Below are 13,949 nucleotides of genomic sequence, written 5' to 3' on the forward strand. Positions count from 1 at the left end.
CTCTACATCTGACCACTGAGGACTGCCGTGTGATGACCACAGTCATTCAGAGAGCTCACACACACACACACACAAACACACAGCTGATTCTACAGGACTGTGAGATTAACACAGCTGGAATGGACCGGCTGTTTTCAGTGTTACATGCTGTTAAACTCTGGTGAGAAACATCAACAGATTACATTCATACACAGACAGACAGAAATATAATAAAAATAAATCTCTTTCTCTGTGTGTTTCAGCTGTGATAAATCTCTGCTGCTTCAGTTTCTGGCTCGTGTGAGTCGTGAGGAAGCTGCGTCTCTTTCTCGAGCTCTGGGTGACGAGCTGGACCTCAGTCAGACTCATCTGGAGCCGCAGGTCTGTCGAGGTCTGGCGCTGATTCTGGAATATTCTGAAGGACTGACTGAACTGGATCTGAGTCAGTGCCGTCTCACTGATCCCAGCCTGGATCTGCTGCTCACAAACCTCCACAAAGCACAACACATTGAGTGAGTGACTGAGAGACAAAGAAGTATGAAGTATAATCTGTAGTATAATGTAATATTTTAGCATTTTGTCTGATTTGTTTGTTTGATTTGCAGTTTTAGTGGCAATAGCATCACTGACACTGGGGCTCAGAGAATCTACAGTATCGTCTGTCGCAACAGTAACATAAAGACAGTAAGGTGTGTGTCTGAACGTCACAGAATCACATTCCCTTCTAAAGTTATTTGAGATGAAGTCTTATAGTATGCAACAAACATGAGGCTCAAAAATAAAACTGCGATCACTGAGTTGAAGTGCTTTCTCTTTGATTCAATGGCATTTTGTTACTGCTCTTCCTTTGCTATCTACTACAATTTATCATCCATTAAAAAAGAAATTAAAACATTGGCACAATTTGTCTACAAATCTGATTTCTGTTCATGATGGTTTGTTTGTTTCAGCTGCTGTTTCTAATATCAATGCGTGTTTGTATCTTTAGGCTCTTTAACAACAGAATTGAATCCAGAAAGCTCTTCCTCACTGACCCACGATTTGAGATCTGGTGATGATAATAAACTCTCTCTGGAATCAACAAGCAGGAGAAACAACCAATGCAGACTAGAGAGATGAGGCTCATGAAAAGATAACAGGTGCCGGGACGGACTGTCAATCTGTGCGTTCGGGAAAAGTCCAGAACGGCTGTCCCACCGAGGGCCGTCGGCACAAAAAAGTCTAATAAAGCAATATGAACAGCCAACAGCAGGGGCACTAATACGATCACTTATATGCTATGTGTAAAAAAAAAAAAAAAACTGAGGAAGAAGAGTCGGTCTACGTACTAGCCAGTTTGTGATTGGTCCCCGGCCGCAGTCGCAGATTTGTAATGGAAGCCGGTCAGGTTAGAAAAATGTAGGCTACAGTTTTCCAGTCTGAGCTGCAGGCGAAATCACATCGCCGACAGAATGGCTAGCAGACAACGTAAGGAGAAAGGTGGATGGGGAAAAGTAAAAGAATAGAGGGCCAAGTCTCTCGAGAATGATGCAGCAAAATGTAAAAAGCTCACAGAGTAGAGTCAACTTCACATCAGCAAGAGGTCCTGGTAAGTGCCAGTAGCAGGACACATTATAATAGGCTGCCTTTATCCCTATCCTAGCAAATTGCATAGTCAGCTATCAACATGGGTGTGCATCATGATTAAGAAAATTATCGTGCCATTTAGTGCTGTCAAACCTAACATGTTTAATCATTTCTGTTAGGTTAATCTAACACATTAAACGCGTTCGAAATTTATCGTAGGTTGACTGCGATTTCACTTCGTTGTATGTGAGAGGTTGTTGTGAGCTCACTTTTTCTGCTAGGATGAAGACTATGGTATTGAATTAAACGGGAAAACATCAGGCATGCAATTGCTACCACTCTAAACGTGCTAACAAACGGAATGGGGCTAAATAATTCACCAAAGTTAGTTTTATAAGGCTTACCTACTGCACTCTAAATTAGCTTACATTATATTTGAATAAGTTATAGTATATAGTAACTATATGTTTTATGATTACAAGTTTGTGTTATTTGGGGTTTCTGTAGCCAGTAACATTTCATTATTTGTATTTTATTTTCAATGCAGATGTAATGGCATTGTACATTTTTTGTTGTTAATTGAAGGCTGAGGCTTCATTAATAACACAACCCCAATTATCATCATTGGTTTTGAGATGTTACTTGTTGTGAATACCTTGTCTGATAGACTACAGTATTGTGGCATAGTAACTGGCTAGTGTCTGTCTAGTGTATAGTTTTGAATTTAGTTTTTATTTATATTTTCAATTTAGTTTAGTTTTCCCTACAATTTAGTTTTAGTAGTTAAAAGTCATTTTTCTCAGTGACAGTTTATTTAATTTTTGTTTTAGAATTTTTATGGCTTGTAAAGTAAATATGCTAACCGGAATCATTTGCAATCCTGCAATCTTTTGTTGCGATCAGCGAAGTCTTGCAATCCAGTGTTTTTTCTATAGAGGCTTTTTCATGTTTAATTCAGGCGAGATGTAAAGGTTTCAAGTTTGATATGTCATGTATCAAAACCTAAAATGAATTGGTGGTCTATTTTAGTAAGTTTTGGAGTCATGAAAATATTATGTTATGTTAATCTTATTTTTTAATGAACATGTTTTCTTTTAGTTTTCTTTACTGATAATATGAATTTCTGGTCCTTTTTCTTGACAAACAAATGAATGAAAACAGCCGAGGCATGCATGCAGCTTTCAGTCCTTGTGAGATTATTTAATCTCTGTATTTAAAATGTTTTCCAGATGTTTGTGCTTCATTGGATGTGGGCCTTGCATTGCAGTTATGGCACGTTTTTACAAATGGCAACAGTTTAGATATAAACCGTTTTAAGGTGATGTGTCATCATGTGTGTAACATTGCGCAACTTGTTTGAGCATCTTAAAAAACCCGACACGGCAACACTGACAAACCATAATGTGGTTAAACTTTTATTCTGAAAAAGATGTTGACGGGCTCCTGTTAGAATATTCCTGTATGTGTGTTATCAGCATAATCTGAATATATGATTGATATATTTTATTGTATACAGTAATGCATTTACACCATTGATTACCTGATCTTCTCCTCTTCATCTCTTCATCATGAAGAAGAGGAGAAACCGTTTGACTGCCTGAACTCTAGTGTTTACTGCAGACTGAATACAAGAGAGACGTTATACTCAGGAAAATACACTTTGAATGATTGGTCAGTTTGAAGAGTTTAAAACTTGATTTAGTTTTTATTTCTTCTAGCTCTACCTGAATTTTATGATACTGAGACAGTTTAGATATAATGTATTACAAATGTTAACAGGACGTTTAGAAGATGTCCCACTGTTACTTGACCAGTTTTCAGATTTCTTCAGAAATGTCAGAATGACTTTTGCATTCAATTGTATATGAGCTTTATTATTTCTGGGGATACTGTAATGAACTGTTACTGATTGAAATAAAATCTGCCTTTTTCCATATTCGTGTCATATCCATCATTTTGAAACATAATATTGTGCTAGTCTTCTATTAAAGTTCAATTATTTAAAAAATTCAGTGATAATCATGTTCTGTCCCACTTGATTTCACGCTTTATTTTCTCTATGTCTGATAGATCGAGTCGTCATTCACGAGGAGACTGAGAGTTTTAGTCTTTATGAATTCAAAGCTACTGAACTTAGTTTTTGAGATGTCTTTGTCTAATAGTAGCAGTTATCTGATCGAGATGCACATTAAGGGGGACGATAAGTGCACTTGTAATTTCCTCTTCAGAGTTTATGATGATCGTAGCTGTTACCATGATGATTTTACTGTTTTGTAAAGATGCAGAAATCGTTCATCATTCCTCTTTTCTGCTGTTCTCGTGTTTTCTGCAACATCAACCTTCTCATCACATCAAGAGCTTCATCCTCATCTCTCAGTATGAGTGAGCTGAAAAAAACTTCTGGCCATCTATTTTCATGAAACAACAAATTTAGCAACATCATGATCTTCTTCTGTGAGGTGTGCGTGAACCGAACAAGATTTACAGAAGCAAAAAACCTTGCTTTTACAGTATATTCTCTCCCACAGCGTTGCTTTATGACAGGATTCCTGCAGGTCATTAACAAGTTTGAAACTAGAACCTCCTGGTTTTCAGGCCATTCAAATGTATAAAATATGTGTATTTTTTTCTGCTAGGAATTACATTTTGAGAGGAGATCTTTTGGCTGCGTTGCTGTGTGACATTTTGCATGCTTCACTAGAAGTTTAGTTAAAATAATCTATGAACCATATTTGTGATTGTGTGAACTTGTTGTGCGTACAGTGGGGGTTTCCAATATGTATTATACATGATTATATCATAATTGTTTTAACAATGTGCAAAGTTCAAGCTGACATAATAGATGTCACTCGCTTTGAAAAACCCAAACAAAAACATTGAGAGTGTGCTTTCACTGTATCTGTTATTATACAGTTAAAATGCCTCTGAAATTCAAGATATTCATCTACATCAGGAGATGGTTGTTCTGGAACGTGATATCTCAGACTTTACGCATGGAGAGAGTAGAATAATCTGATCTTATCTATGCAAAGTTATCCTTCATCGGATCTGTTCATACCATCAAATCATTCTCATCCCCACATTTCAGCTGCACATATATACATGATACAAACACACTTCCCTTAAACACCCTCACCACCTGTATTCACGACATCCAGGCATGGATGACTACCAATTATCTCCAACTAAACAGTAACAAAACAGAGCTACTGCTCATTGGCACTCCATCCACACTCTTAAAATCCAACCTTTCATCAGTTTCCATTGGGTAGGATGTCATACCAGTCTCTAAACAGGTAAAGAGCCTTGGAGTTATTTTGGACAGTACCCTTTCATTTTCCAACCACATCAATAATGTCTGTCGGACGGCTTATTTTCATCTCAGAAGCATCTCCAGACTGCGTCCCTCACTTTCGCACCACTCCACTGAAGTTCTTGTCAACACCCTGGTGACCTCTCGGATCGACTATTGCAATGCGATCCTGCAAGGAATCCCCAATAAATTACTCCACCAGCTCCAACTCCTCCAAAACTCAGCTGCACGCATCATTACCCGTACCAAGTCTACCGATCATGTCACACCCCTGCTGATTCAACTGCACTGGCTCCCCATATCACAACGAATCACCTTCAAGGTCTTGTTAATGACATTCAAAGCTCTGCACAACCTCGCCCCCTCATATATCACAGAATTACTACAGACTTGCATACCCATGGGCTCACTCCGTTCATCATCAGCAGGATTACTGGCAACCCCAGACATCAGACTGTCCACAATGTGAGCAAGGGCCTTCTCCCATGCTGCACCAAAACTCTGGAATTCTCTTCCCCCTCATATTCGTGCCATAGACTCCATTTCACAGTTCATAACCACACTCAAAACTCATCTCGTCAAGTAGGCCTATAATCTTTAAGCACCTCCCCCCATCAGCATTAGCCTGCTAAATATTATAATTATTTTTTAATTAGCTTATACTATTTTTACTTTTATTTTGTTTGTTGTAAGGTGACCTTTGGTGGTCTGAAAGGCGCCTAAAAATTAAATGTATTATTATTATTATTATAACATACAAAGTGCTCTTTGTCATTCATTACACAAGATACAAATGAAATCCGAGGTAGAGTTACAGAGTACTGTATTTTAATTTAATGCTGTTACAGACTGAATAGTTATGTGATTTACATAAATGATATTCTATTATAGGTCAATATTTGTGTACATTAATATAAACATGTCTTTATGTGTATACTGATGTAAACAAATAAAGGGGTATCCAATTGGTTTTTGTTTTATACTGTAGGTCTTGCACCTCTAGCGTCTTCTGTCATCATTATGATATATCTTGCATCATTTGCTTTTGTTTACAACACAAGAACTGCGCCACACTGAGCAGATCATTTACAATAAAGTGATTTTTTATTTTTTGTTTTACATGCAAATTCTTGTTTTTACTCCTTTCTGTTTTTGGGCAAATTTAAAATGAGAAAGAACGATAAGAATAGGTTATTGTGTCCCTCTCTAAAACCGTCTTACAGTTTGTTTTTATTCTGTTTGGTACTATTTTCACAAGTAAGGTGTACATTTTCAAAACTCTTAGTACAAAAATCCAAACTGATCACACTTGTAACACAGCTAGTCATTCTTTCAAAACATGATCCCATGCTTTCATTACAGTTATACATTTTTCAGTCCACATAATCATTGTTTCAAACACAAGATTATTGTAATTTTTTAATGAGAACATTTTGTTTAATCACAGAAACACAACAGTATGATCTTCTTTCAATTTAGTACTTTTAACAATCAGTTCATCCAACAGCAAACAATGCAAGACACATGTTTCAAATCACCCTTGTTGCTGAAATAATTACAGTAATACAGGATACAGTTGCCTAGAATTGCCTAGATTAGAAAATACACGTGCATTACCTAAATTATGTAATTAAATCCATAATGTTTGTAATAGCATCTGCAGTGTGTTATCAAAAGCTGTGATGAAGTATGACAGCCATGAGGCTCTGAGCTAGAACAGATTTTGCTGGCAATACAGTAAATGATTTCACTCTATACCATTTGACTGAATCTGTGGTGGACCTTTACAGATGAAGGTTGTGTTACAGTAATGTGGCAGTCTCTACCATGGTAATCTGTTTACAGTATCACTGTATGTATGGCATACTGTAAAATGCTGTATTTGATGCCATCTGTCTCCCTTCTACTGATGCATCTCTAATCAATCTAATTTTTTACAGTCATTGACCGTTTCCTCTCCCTTATACTCTATTATACTTTACAGTGTTTTCACAAATGGCAAATTTCTCTGTAACTCTGTCTCTCTTTCTCTCTCTCTCTCTCTCTCTCTCTCTCTCTCTCTCTCTCTCTCTCTCTCTCTCTCTCTCTCTCTCACACACACACACACACACACACACACACACACACACACACACACACACACACACACACACACACACACACACACACACACACACACACACACACACAAACACACACACACACACACACAGTGGTGGTTATTATCTATAAATCACTTATGTAAAAAGAATTCATTTGGTTATCCATATCGGAAATTGCAAACAAGTTCCATAGAAACTGTATATAGAAACAATATCTATAGAAATCTATAGGTGTACCAAATGATTCATTGATTAACCATTAAGATTAGTTGGGTTAAATAATAAACAAATGTATTAAACTGAACAAAAAGAGATGCAAAACAAAAGTGTTATAATAAGAGCTTTATGAAAGGCAGTTACTGTGAATGAAACATTTATGTAGATGAAACACTTATTTTGTTTTGTGAAAAGGATACTTTGTGATTTTGTGAATTGTACTAACACAATTGAAAATATCATGACATGTTTGAAAAAAGTGCACTTTTGATGATCTGTAGTGATATTAGCACTAAGAGTTTTGAAACTGTACATCTTACTTGTGAAAATAGTACCAAAAGCGAATAAAAAAACTGTAATCCTAATTTACATGTACATATTCATTACTGATCTGTCTAAGTTTTATTTCAGAATAAAGAAGTGACCCATGCATCCATTGACTTACCTGTTACCTGTGAGAAATGGACAAGCACTGCCTGGCACTGAACCGTGTGTGTGTGTGTGTGTGTGTGTGTGTGTGTGTGTGTGTGTGTGTGTGTGTGTGTGTGTGTGTGTGTGTGTGTGTGTGTGTGTGTGTGTGTGTGTGTGTGTGTGTGTGTGTGTGTGTGTGTGTGGATGCATGTAAAAAGTCACTGTTTAGGCAATAATGTGTCATGCTGCATGCAATATTTTATAGTATATATTGCATGTATATAGTATGCAATATGCATGCAATATAGCAGTGTTGGGCAAGCTACTGAGAAAATGTAGCGAGCTAAGCTAGCAGTAACTCTACATTAAATGTAGCTGCACTACACTGAAGCTACCACCCTGGGAAATGTAGCAAGCTAAGCTACAGCAATATGGCAAAAGTAGTTTACTACATCTAAAGCTACTTTTTCAAATTAAATTTTTATATTGAACCAACTTAATTCCAAGTCAGAGCTATCTTAGTGATCAATAAAATTGTCAATCAAACATATAGGCAGGCATAATTTGTCAGTTCAATTGTTTATTCAACAACTGTTCCAAACCAATTTGGCAAAAAAAAAACATAACTATATAAAACCATATAACTATATAAAACTATAACAAAACCAGGTGTCAAGAGTGTGTGGATCTTTTTCCATTTTTCACGTGTCAGCCCAAGGATTGATACTGGTACGTGATGTCACACCATACGGAGCAGAAGGTGGTAATGCACCAAAAAGCTGGTTTGTAGGGCCCTATGAAATCCAATTTATTTTTTCCCACATTCCAAATTCAGTTTTATTTTGTTTTCATTTTTCTGGACTCCCATTTTAATGCTTAAATAACATTTTAGTAATCAAAAACGTGTCATTAATTGAAATCATGAAACGTGTATAATTTAACAATAATTTATTAACATTTTTAAATAAATTACATTTTAAGGGCTCTATAAAATAGTTTTTTTTAATGGTTTAAATTGTAATGACCAATTATTTAAAATGTAGGCCTTATGATTTAAGCAAAACTATCTTCAAAGGTTAAAACCAACCTTTTATTTTGACAGGTTGCCATGTAGCTAGACCTTTGAGTCTCTGTTTTGTTTTGTTTTTTTGATATGACGATAGTTTTTCTCAAATCAAGCTAAAATGCTGCTAAAGTGACTCTCTGAGCGGCTGTGTGTAGATGAAGTTCATCGATCCATTACTGAAAACATCGCAAGCGTCATGGGTGCTTCCCAGCTAACAATTTTTGGTTCCCAGAACGTTCTCGGAACGTTAGATTTTGGTTCCCAGAACGTTCTCAGAACGTTAGTGTTTGGTTCTCAGAACGTTATTTTTTATGGTTTGTTTTTGGTTAGCCAGGAAAGTTTTCTTAACGTTTTCAGAACGTTAGTTTTTGGTTCCCAGAATGTTCTCAGAACGTTAGTTTTTGGTTCTCAGAAAGTTAGTTTTTGGTTCTCAGAAAGTTAGTTTTTGGTTCTCAGAAAGTTAGTTTTTGGTTCTCAGAAAGTTAGTTTTTGGTTCTCAGAAAGTTAGTTTTTGGTTCCCAGAACGTTCTCGGAACGTTAGTTTTTGGTTCCGAGAACGTTAGTTTTTGTTTCTAATAAAACAAAGAAATTAAAAAATATATGAATCAAACCTGGTAACAGTCCTTAAGTTTCATGTTGCAGGTATGCTGCATTATGCCAATAAATACTGAAAACTTGTTTGATTGTTAGTCAAAACATTTACTTACAAAACCAAAATAACTGACTGTCTTAGCTCTTAAAAGAACTTTTGGGGTGTACAGTATATCTGCTGCGGACACAAGACAAAGAGAAAAACTATAAACAATGCTGAATATGTGTGATGGGCCTCTATACGAGTTAAAAATGTTTCATTAATGGATACAGACTACCAGAGCCGGCCCGAGCCTTTTGGGGGCCCTAAGCAGAATTTGATTTGGGGGCCCCCTCCCACTACGCGAAGTCACCTGTGCTTGACAATTATTGACACAAATGTCACGCAATAATGATACATTATAAATGAATACAGTGAGGTTATGTATTAATACAAAATAAATACTAAATTAAAAAAAGATGCCTACTTAAATAAAAAAGTTGAAACTTTTACTTTACTCTTTTACTAACTCTTTGAAACTTCTTAAAACAAACTGTCTGAAAACGTATATAAAATAAATTATTTGCAAAAAATAATGACAAAACTGAGAAATCAGAAACATAATAAGAACAAGGGTTCGACAATGACAATTATTGTTGAAAACTGTAAAAAATATTATTATTATTTCTCAACTGTCTCAATACAGTGTAACTGTCCTCAAAATCTTTTTTATTATTATTATTGTAACAGACTTTGTTGGATTGTACATGACAGAATCCAACAAAGTCTGTTACTATAATACCGGTAATGATGTACTGGCGCTCGTATGTGTGTATGCAATCTATTTTTCCCCTCGGGGCTTGCCGTAGATAGGAATGGGTCGTGCGCACTTGGTACTGGAGTGTCGCGGGTTTTTGGAGTTAGTGATCTGATATGTGGTATAATAAAGTGGAGAAGAGTTCAAACTGCTATGTTTATTGTTTATTCAAACTGCTACCCTTACACCAAGAAGGTTAAGTTCCCCTGCGGCTATTTTCTCCAACTTAAACCGATACCGTGACTGTGCGCAGTTGCGCACGAATTGTCTATGCACTCGCGAGTTGACTAGATTATGCGCATGACTTAAACGCTGGCAGACACAGCAGCAGCAGTTGTTGGCAGGTATATTGATCATGAAATCAGAATTTTCTTGTCTTGAATTCATTCATATTCATTCATTCATTTATGTCACTTGTTTAAGTCATCTAAAAAAAAAAAAATTAAACTCGATTGGGGGGCCCCCTGGTGGCCAGCAGCCGCTTAGTTCGCTTATGCCTCGGGCCGGCCCTGCTGACTACTCAAAGCGTAATTAATACGGACGGAGGGAGGAGGGGAGGGCTTAAATCACGCAAATGACGTCAAGCAGGGGGAGGGGTGGAGGGGGTTTAAATGATGATGTCACACATATTTAACGGAATTTAACGGCATTTAACTGTACTGACCCTACTGACTAGGCCTAATGTTGAAAAAAGGCGGAAAGTCATTGTTTGTGTGTGGAAAAGGCAGTCGGACAACCTTTTAACCATTTAATTTGTTTCATTTGAGAAAACGGATGTTATTTATTTTTAGTTGTTATAATAGCTGAGAGAAAAAAAACTGTTCAAACTGTGTCCTAAGATAATGTATTATTTACTCTGGTCATATTTTGAAATGTCAAAGCCTATTTATAGCTGGTTTTACACAATTTACATATTTGTTTATATGTAATTAAATGTTGTCTTTAAGGAAAATAAAATAATCTGATAAATAGGTAGGCCTACTTTACCTCAGGAAAACTCAGTCGTCCGTGGTGATCCAGTCAGAAGAGATGTCAGAAGAGATGTCCGCTATGTGGGCGAAGGGCACTGACCGCAGCTTTATATGCATTCTTTCGCGGGCTTGCCACGCGAGTGATAATTTATAAACTATGTAATTTTATAAACTTTATATATTTTCTTATTTTTAAAAAAATGTTATGTATAGCCTACATCTAAAATACCTTTCGTTATTGTACCCCGGCAGTAAATGACTGAATAAATAAATAAGTGAAGTGTTTTTAATAGAGCGGCCGAGGGAGTTACTAGAAATGTAAAAAATAAAAATACAATAGCTTATGTTGGCCTATGTTGTAAAAGACACTCGGGATGTTCGTTTTTTTTTGTCACAATGGGAAATGAATGGGGAAGACTATAAAAACGATAACTTGTCATAAACAAATCACAGAAACATGCACAATGATGTTGAAACATAAATGCACAATTTAAAAATAAAAAGACAATTTTTTTGACAAACATTAATCTCATGTAAAGGTTTGCTCACTCAATGCATTTTTACAATGGGGTAATTTTGTTTAGAGTACGCTACTCAACGAAATGTTGTCATAATTTTTGCATGTTTTCGACTGTTAAAGCAAAGGTGATAATCCGCGAAAAAGAAATTGTTTCTCGCGAGCTGTTTTATGAGGCGGCTCCAGAGAAAATTGCACACTATTTTTTTAAGAAGTCCCTTATTTGCATCAAGCCTGCATTTATTTAATCAAAAATACAGAAAAATATTATTACAATTTAAAATAATGGTTTTCTACTTGAATATACTTTTTAATATCATTTATTTATGTGATGCAAAGCATATATATAGCCTATATTGAGGAACTCCCTCCCATTATCAGACAATGACATCACAACATCATTTAGCAAATTTTAAGTTTGCCTTTGCAGAATCTAAATGTTTCTATTTTTTTATTTAGATTGCAATTTAAAGAAAACGTAACCTATATAGTTTCTTATTTATGTTTAATATTAACCTATAATATATGCATGTATATAAAGTAAATATTCAACAAAAGTGTGTCAATTACAAGTAAGAGAAGTGTCAAGAACAGTTGTGTGTTTTATTTGTGTGATTTTGGAGACTAATCTCACCTGAAATCAGTGAAAACAACAGCTAGAGAGGGAGTTTTGCTGCTTGTCATTCGCAGTGGTCCCGCGCCATTTCCATGGCAACTCTGCGCTGCTCCAGTGTTTGAAAGCGACTCGAAAGTTCACGCGCACGGCCATTGATTAAACCACGTCAAAAGCATGCATTGCAGCATTTACAAATATAAATATCTAGAATTAGAACATTACTTAAAAAAAATCTCATAAATATTAAATTACGAATTTTAAACTAATTTTGGAGATCTATGACCCGTTCTATAATAGTTTAACAAATATGAAACTAATGTAGGCAGCCATTAAATAAGCACATTTAGTTTCATATTTGTTAAACTATTATAATGTTATTTTTGTCCATCTGCTGATTATGAAAATTGAACAGCATGATGAGCAATATATCGGGAGACATGATGGGTCAGACATGATTTTGACCACTTCATTAAGTTTTGTTTTGTGGAAAGCCTTTCTTTAAAGTGAATTTCGTTTTGTATAAATTGTATCTTAATTTTAATAAAATTTTCATCAACCGATTGTCTGGATGTAATAAATAAGAATCAAACATATAGCAGACAATATTATCATGACATGGAGGCGCGGGCGCGATTGCATTGCGTGAACTGGAGAGCACATCTCATCATAAATTAACCGAAACTCAGGTATGCCTCACAGACATGAGGAACTATAGAATGCTTGAAATGTCTTTTAAACAAAACAATTCAAAACGAAAATAAATAGGCTATGTAATCCATTATGTGCATTTCTATATGCCGCCCCAGAAAATAAGCGCATTATTGATACACAAGTCATTGTAGCATTTATTGCATGATCACATTATGGAAGGTTCTGGGAACAAAACAATAACTTTAAAAATAATCATTAGGCAACGTTCTTTATAAGTTGTTTTGAGGTTATTCAAAAAATAACCTTCCAACAACGTTCTGAGAACCTTGTTTTCTGGTTGCAAAACAATAACTTAAGAATAACCATTAGGGAACGTTCTTTATAAGTTATTTTTGGGTTAATTAAAAGTAACCACCCTGCATCGTTCTGGGAACGTTGTTTTATGGTTACATAAAAATAAAACCTAAAAACAACGTTCCCCTAACGTTAGTATTTGGTTCCCAAAAAAATAACCAAACGGGAACCAAAAACTAACGTTAGGGGAACGTTATGTGTTTACCACACACTAATTAGTGTGTGGTAAATGAATCCGCGCGTCTGAGCCATTCATTCACAGAGACACGCAGCACATGCATGATTCCTTTTAAAATACTCTTTAAGCGGTTTAATATTCACTGACACTAGTCTATATCGCGATTTTATTTAAGTTTAGGCTAACTTTACTTACCTTCTTTTCATCCAAGATCTGAAAAATTCCGTGAAATTCCGCGTTATACAGTAAATTTTGTTTTTATGCATGGATATCGCAATTCAGTCCATGTTTTCCGTATTGCGGTAACTTAATGAAATCATATGGCCCTATATATGGTTGCCAACCACCGTAAAACAAGAAGAAGAAGAAGAGGTCACCGTACCTAACTGATCCAGCATCAGTGATACTTAGCAGTTTTATTTCCGATTTGAGCTTGAGCTTTAGAAATGCTTGGGAAAATGTAACGTTAGCTTGTGTGGATGCTACCGCACTACTTGATCAAAAAAAGAGCTTCGCTACTGAAAAGCTATTTGATTCAGAAAACAGCGACGCTACCACCACGCTACTGAGAAATGTAGTTAAACTAGTAGCGTCACTACTTGTAGCGACGCTACTGCCCAA

At 35.9% G+C, this 13,949-nt stretch overlaps 1 protein-coding gene across 2 annotated transcripts in view; it reads left to right on the forward strand.

Moving 5' to 3' along the window:
• LOC143722311 (uncharacterized) overlaps window positions 1-3,479 on the forward strand; it is a 66,152-nt gene extending 62,673 nt beyond the window's left edge. For both annotated transcript variants that reach the window (XM_077213649.1, XM_077213648.1), the window contains 4 exons: window positions 1-160; window positions 243-491; window positions 585-668; window positions 968-3,479. The exon at window positions 1-160 is cut by the window's left edge and continues 155 nt beyond it. In XM_077213649.1, coding sequence (XP_077069764.1) covers window positions 1-160; window positions 243-491; window positions 585-668; window positions 968-1,034 — 560 coding nt within the window. In that variant the 3' untranslated portion in view covers window positions 1,035-3,479. The remainder of the gene's footprint in view (window positions 161-242; window positions 492-584; window positions 669-967) is intronic.
• Window positions 3,480-13,949: the final 10,470 nt, after the last annotated feature.

This window comes from Siphateles boraxobius, unplaced genomic scaffold, assembly GCF_051911475.1.
Source record: "Siphateles boraxobius isolate OS27281-9 unplaced genomic scaffold, OSU_SipBor_1 66, whole genome shotgun sequence".
Taxonomy (NCBI): domain Eukaryota; kingdom Metazoa; phylum Chordata; class Actinopteri; order Cypriniformes; family Leuciscidae; genus Siphateles; species Siphateles boraxobius.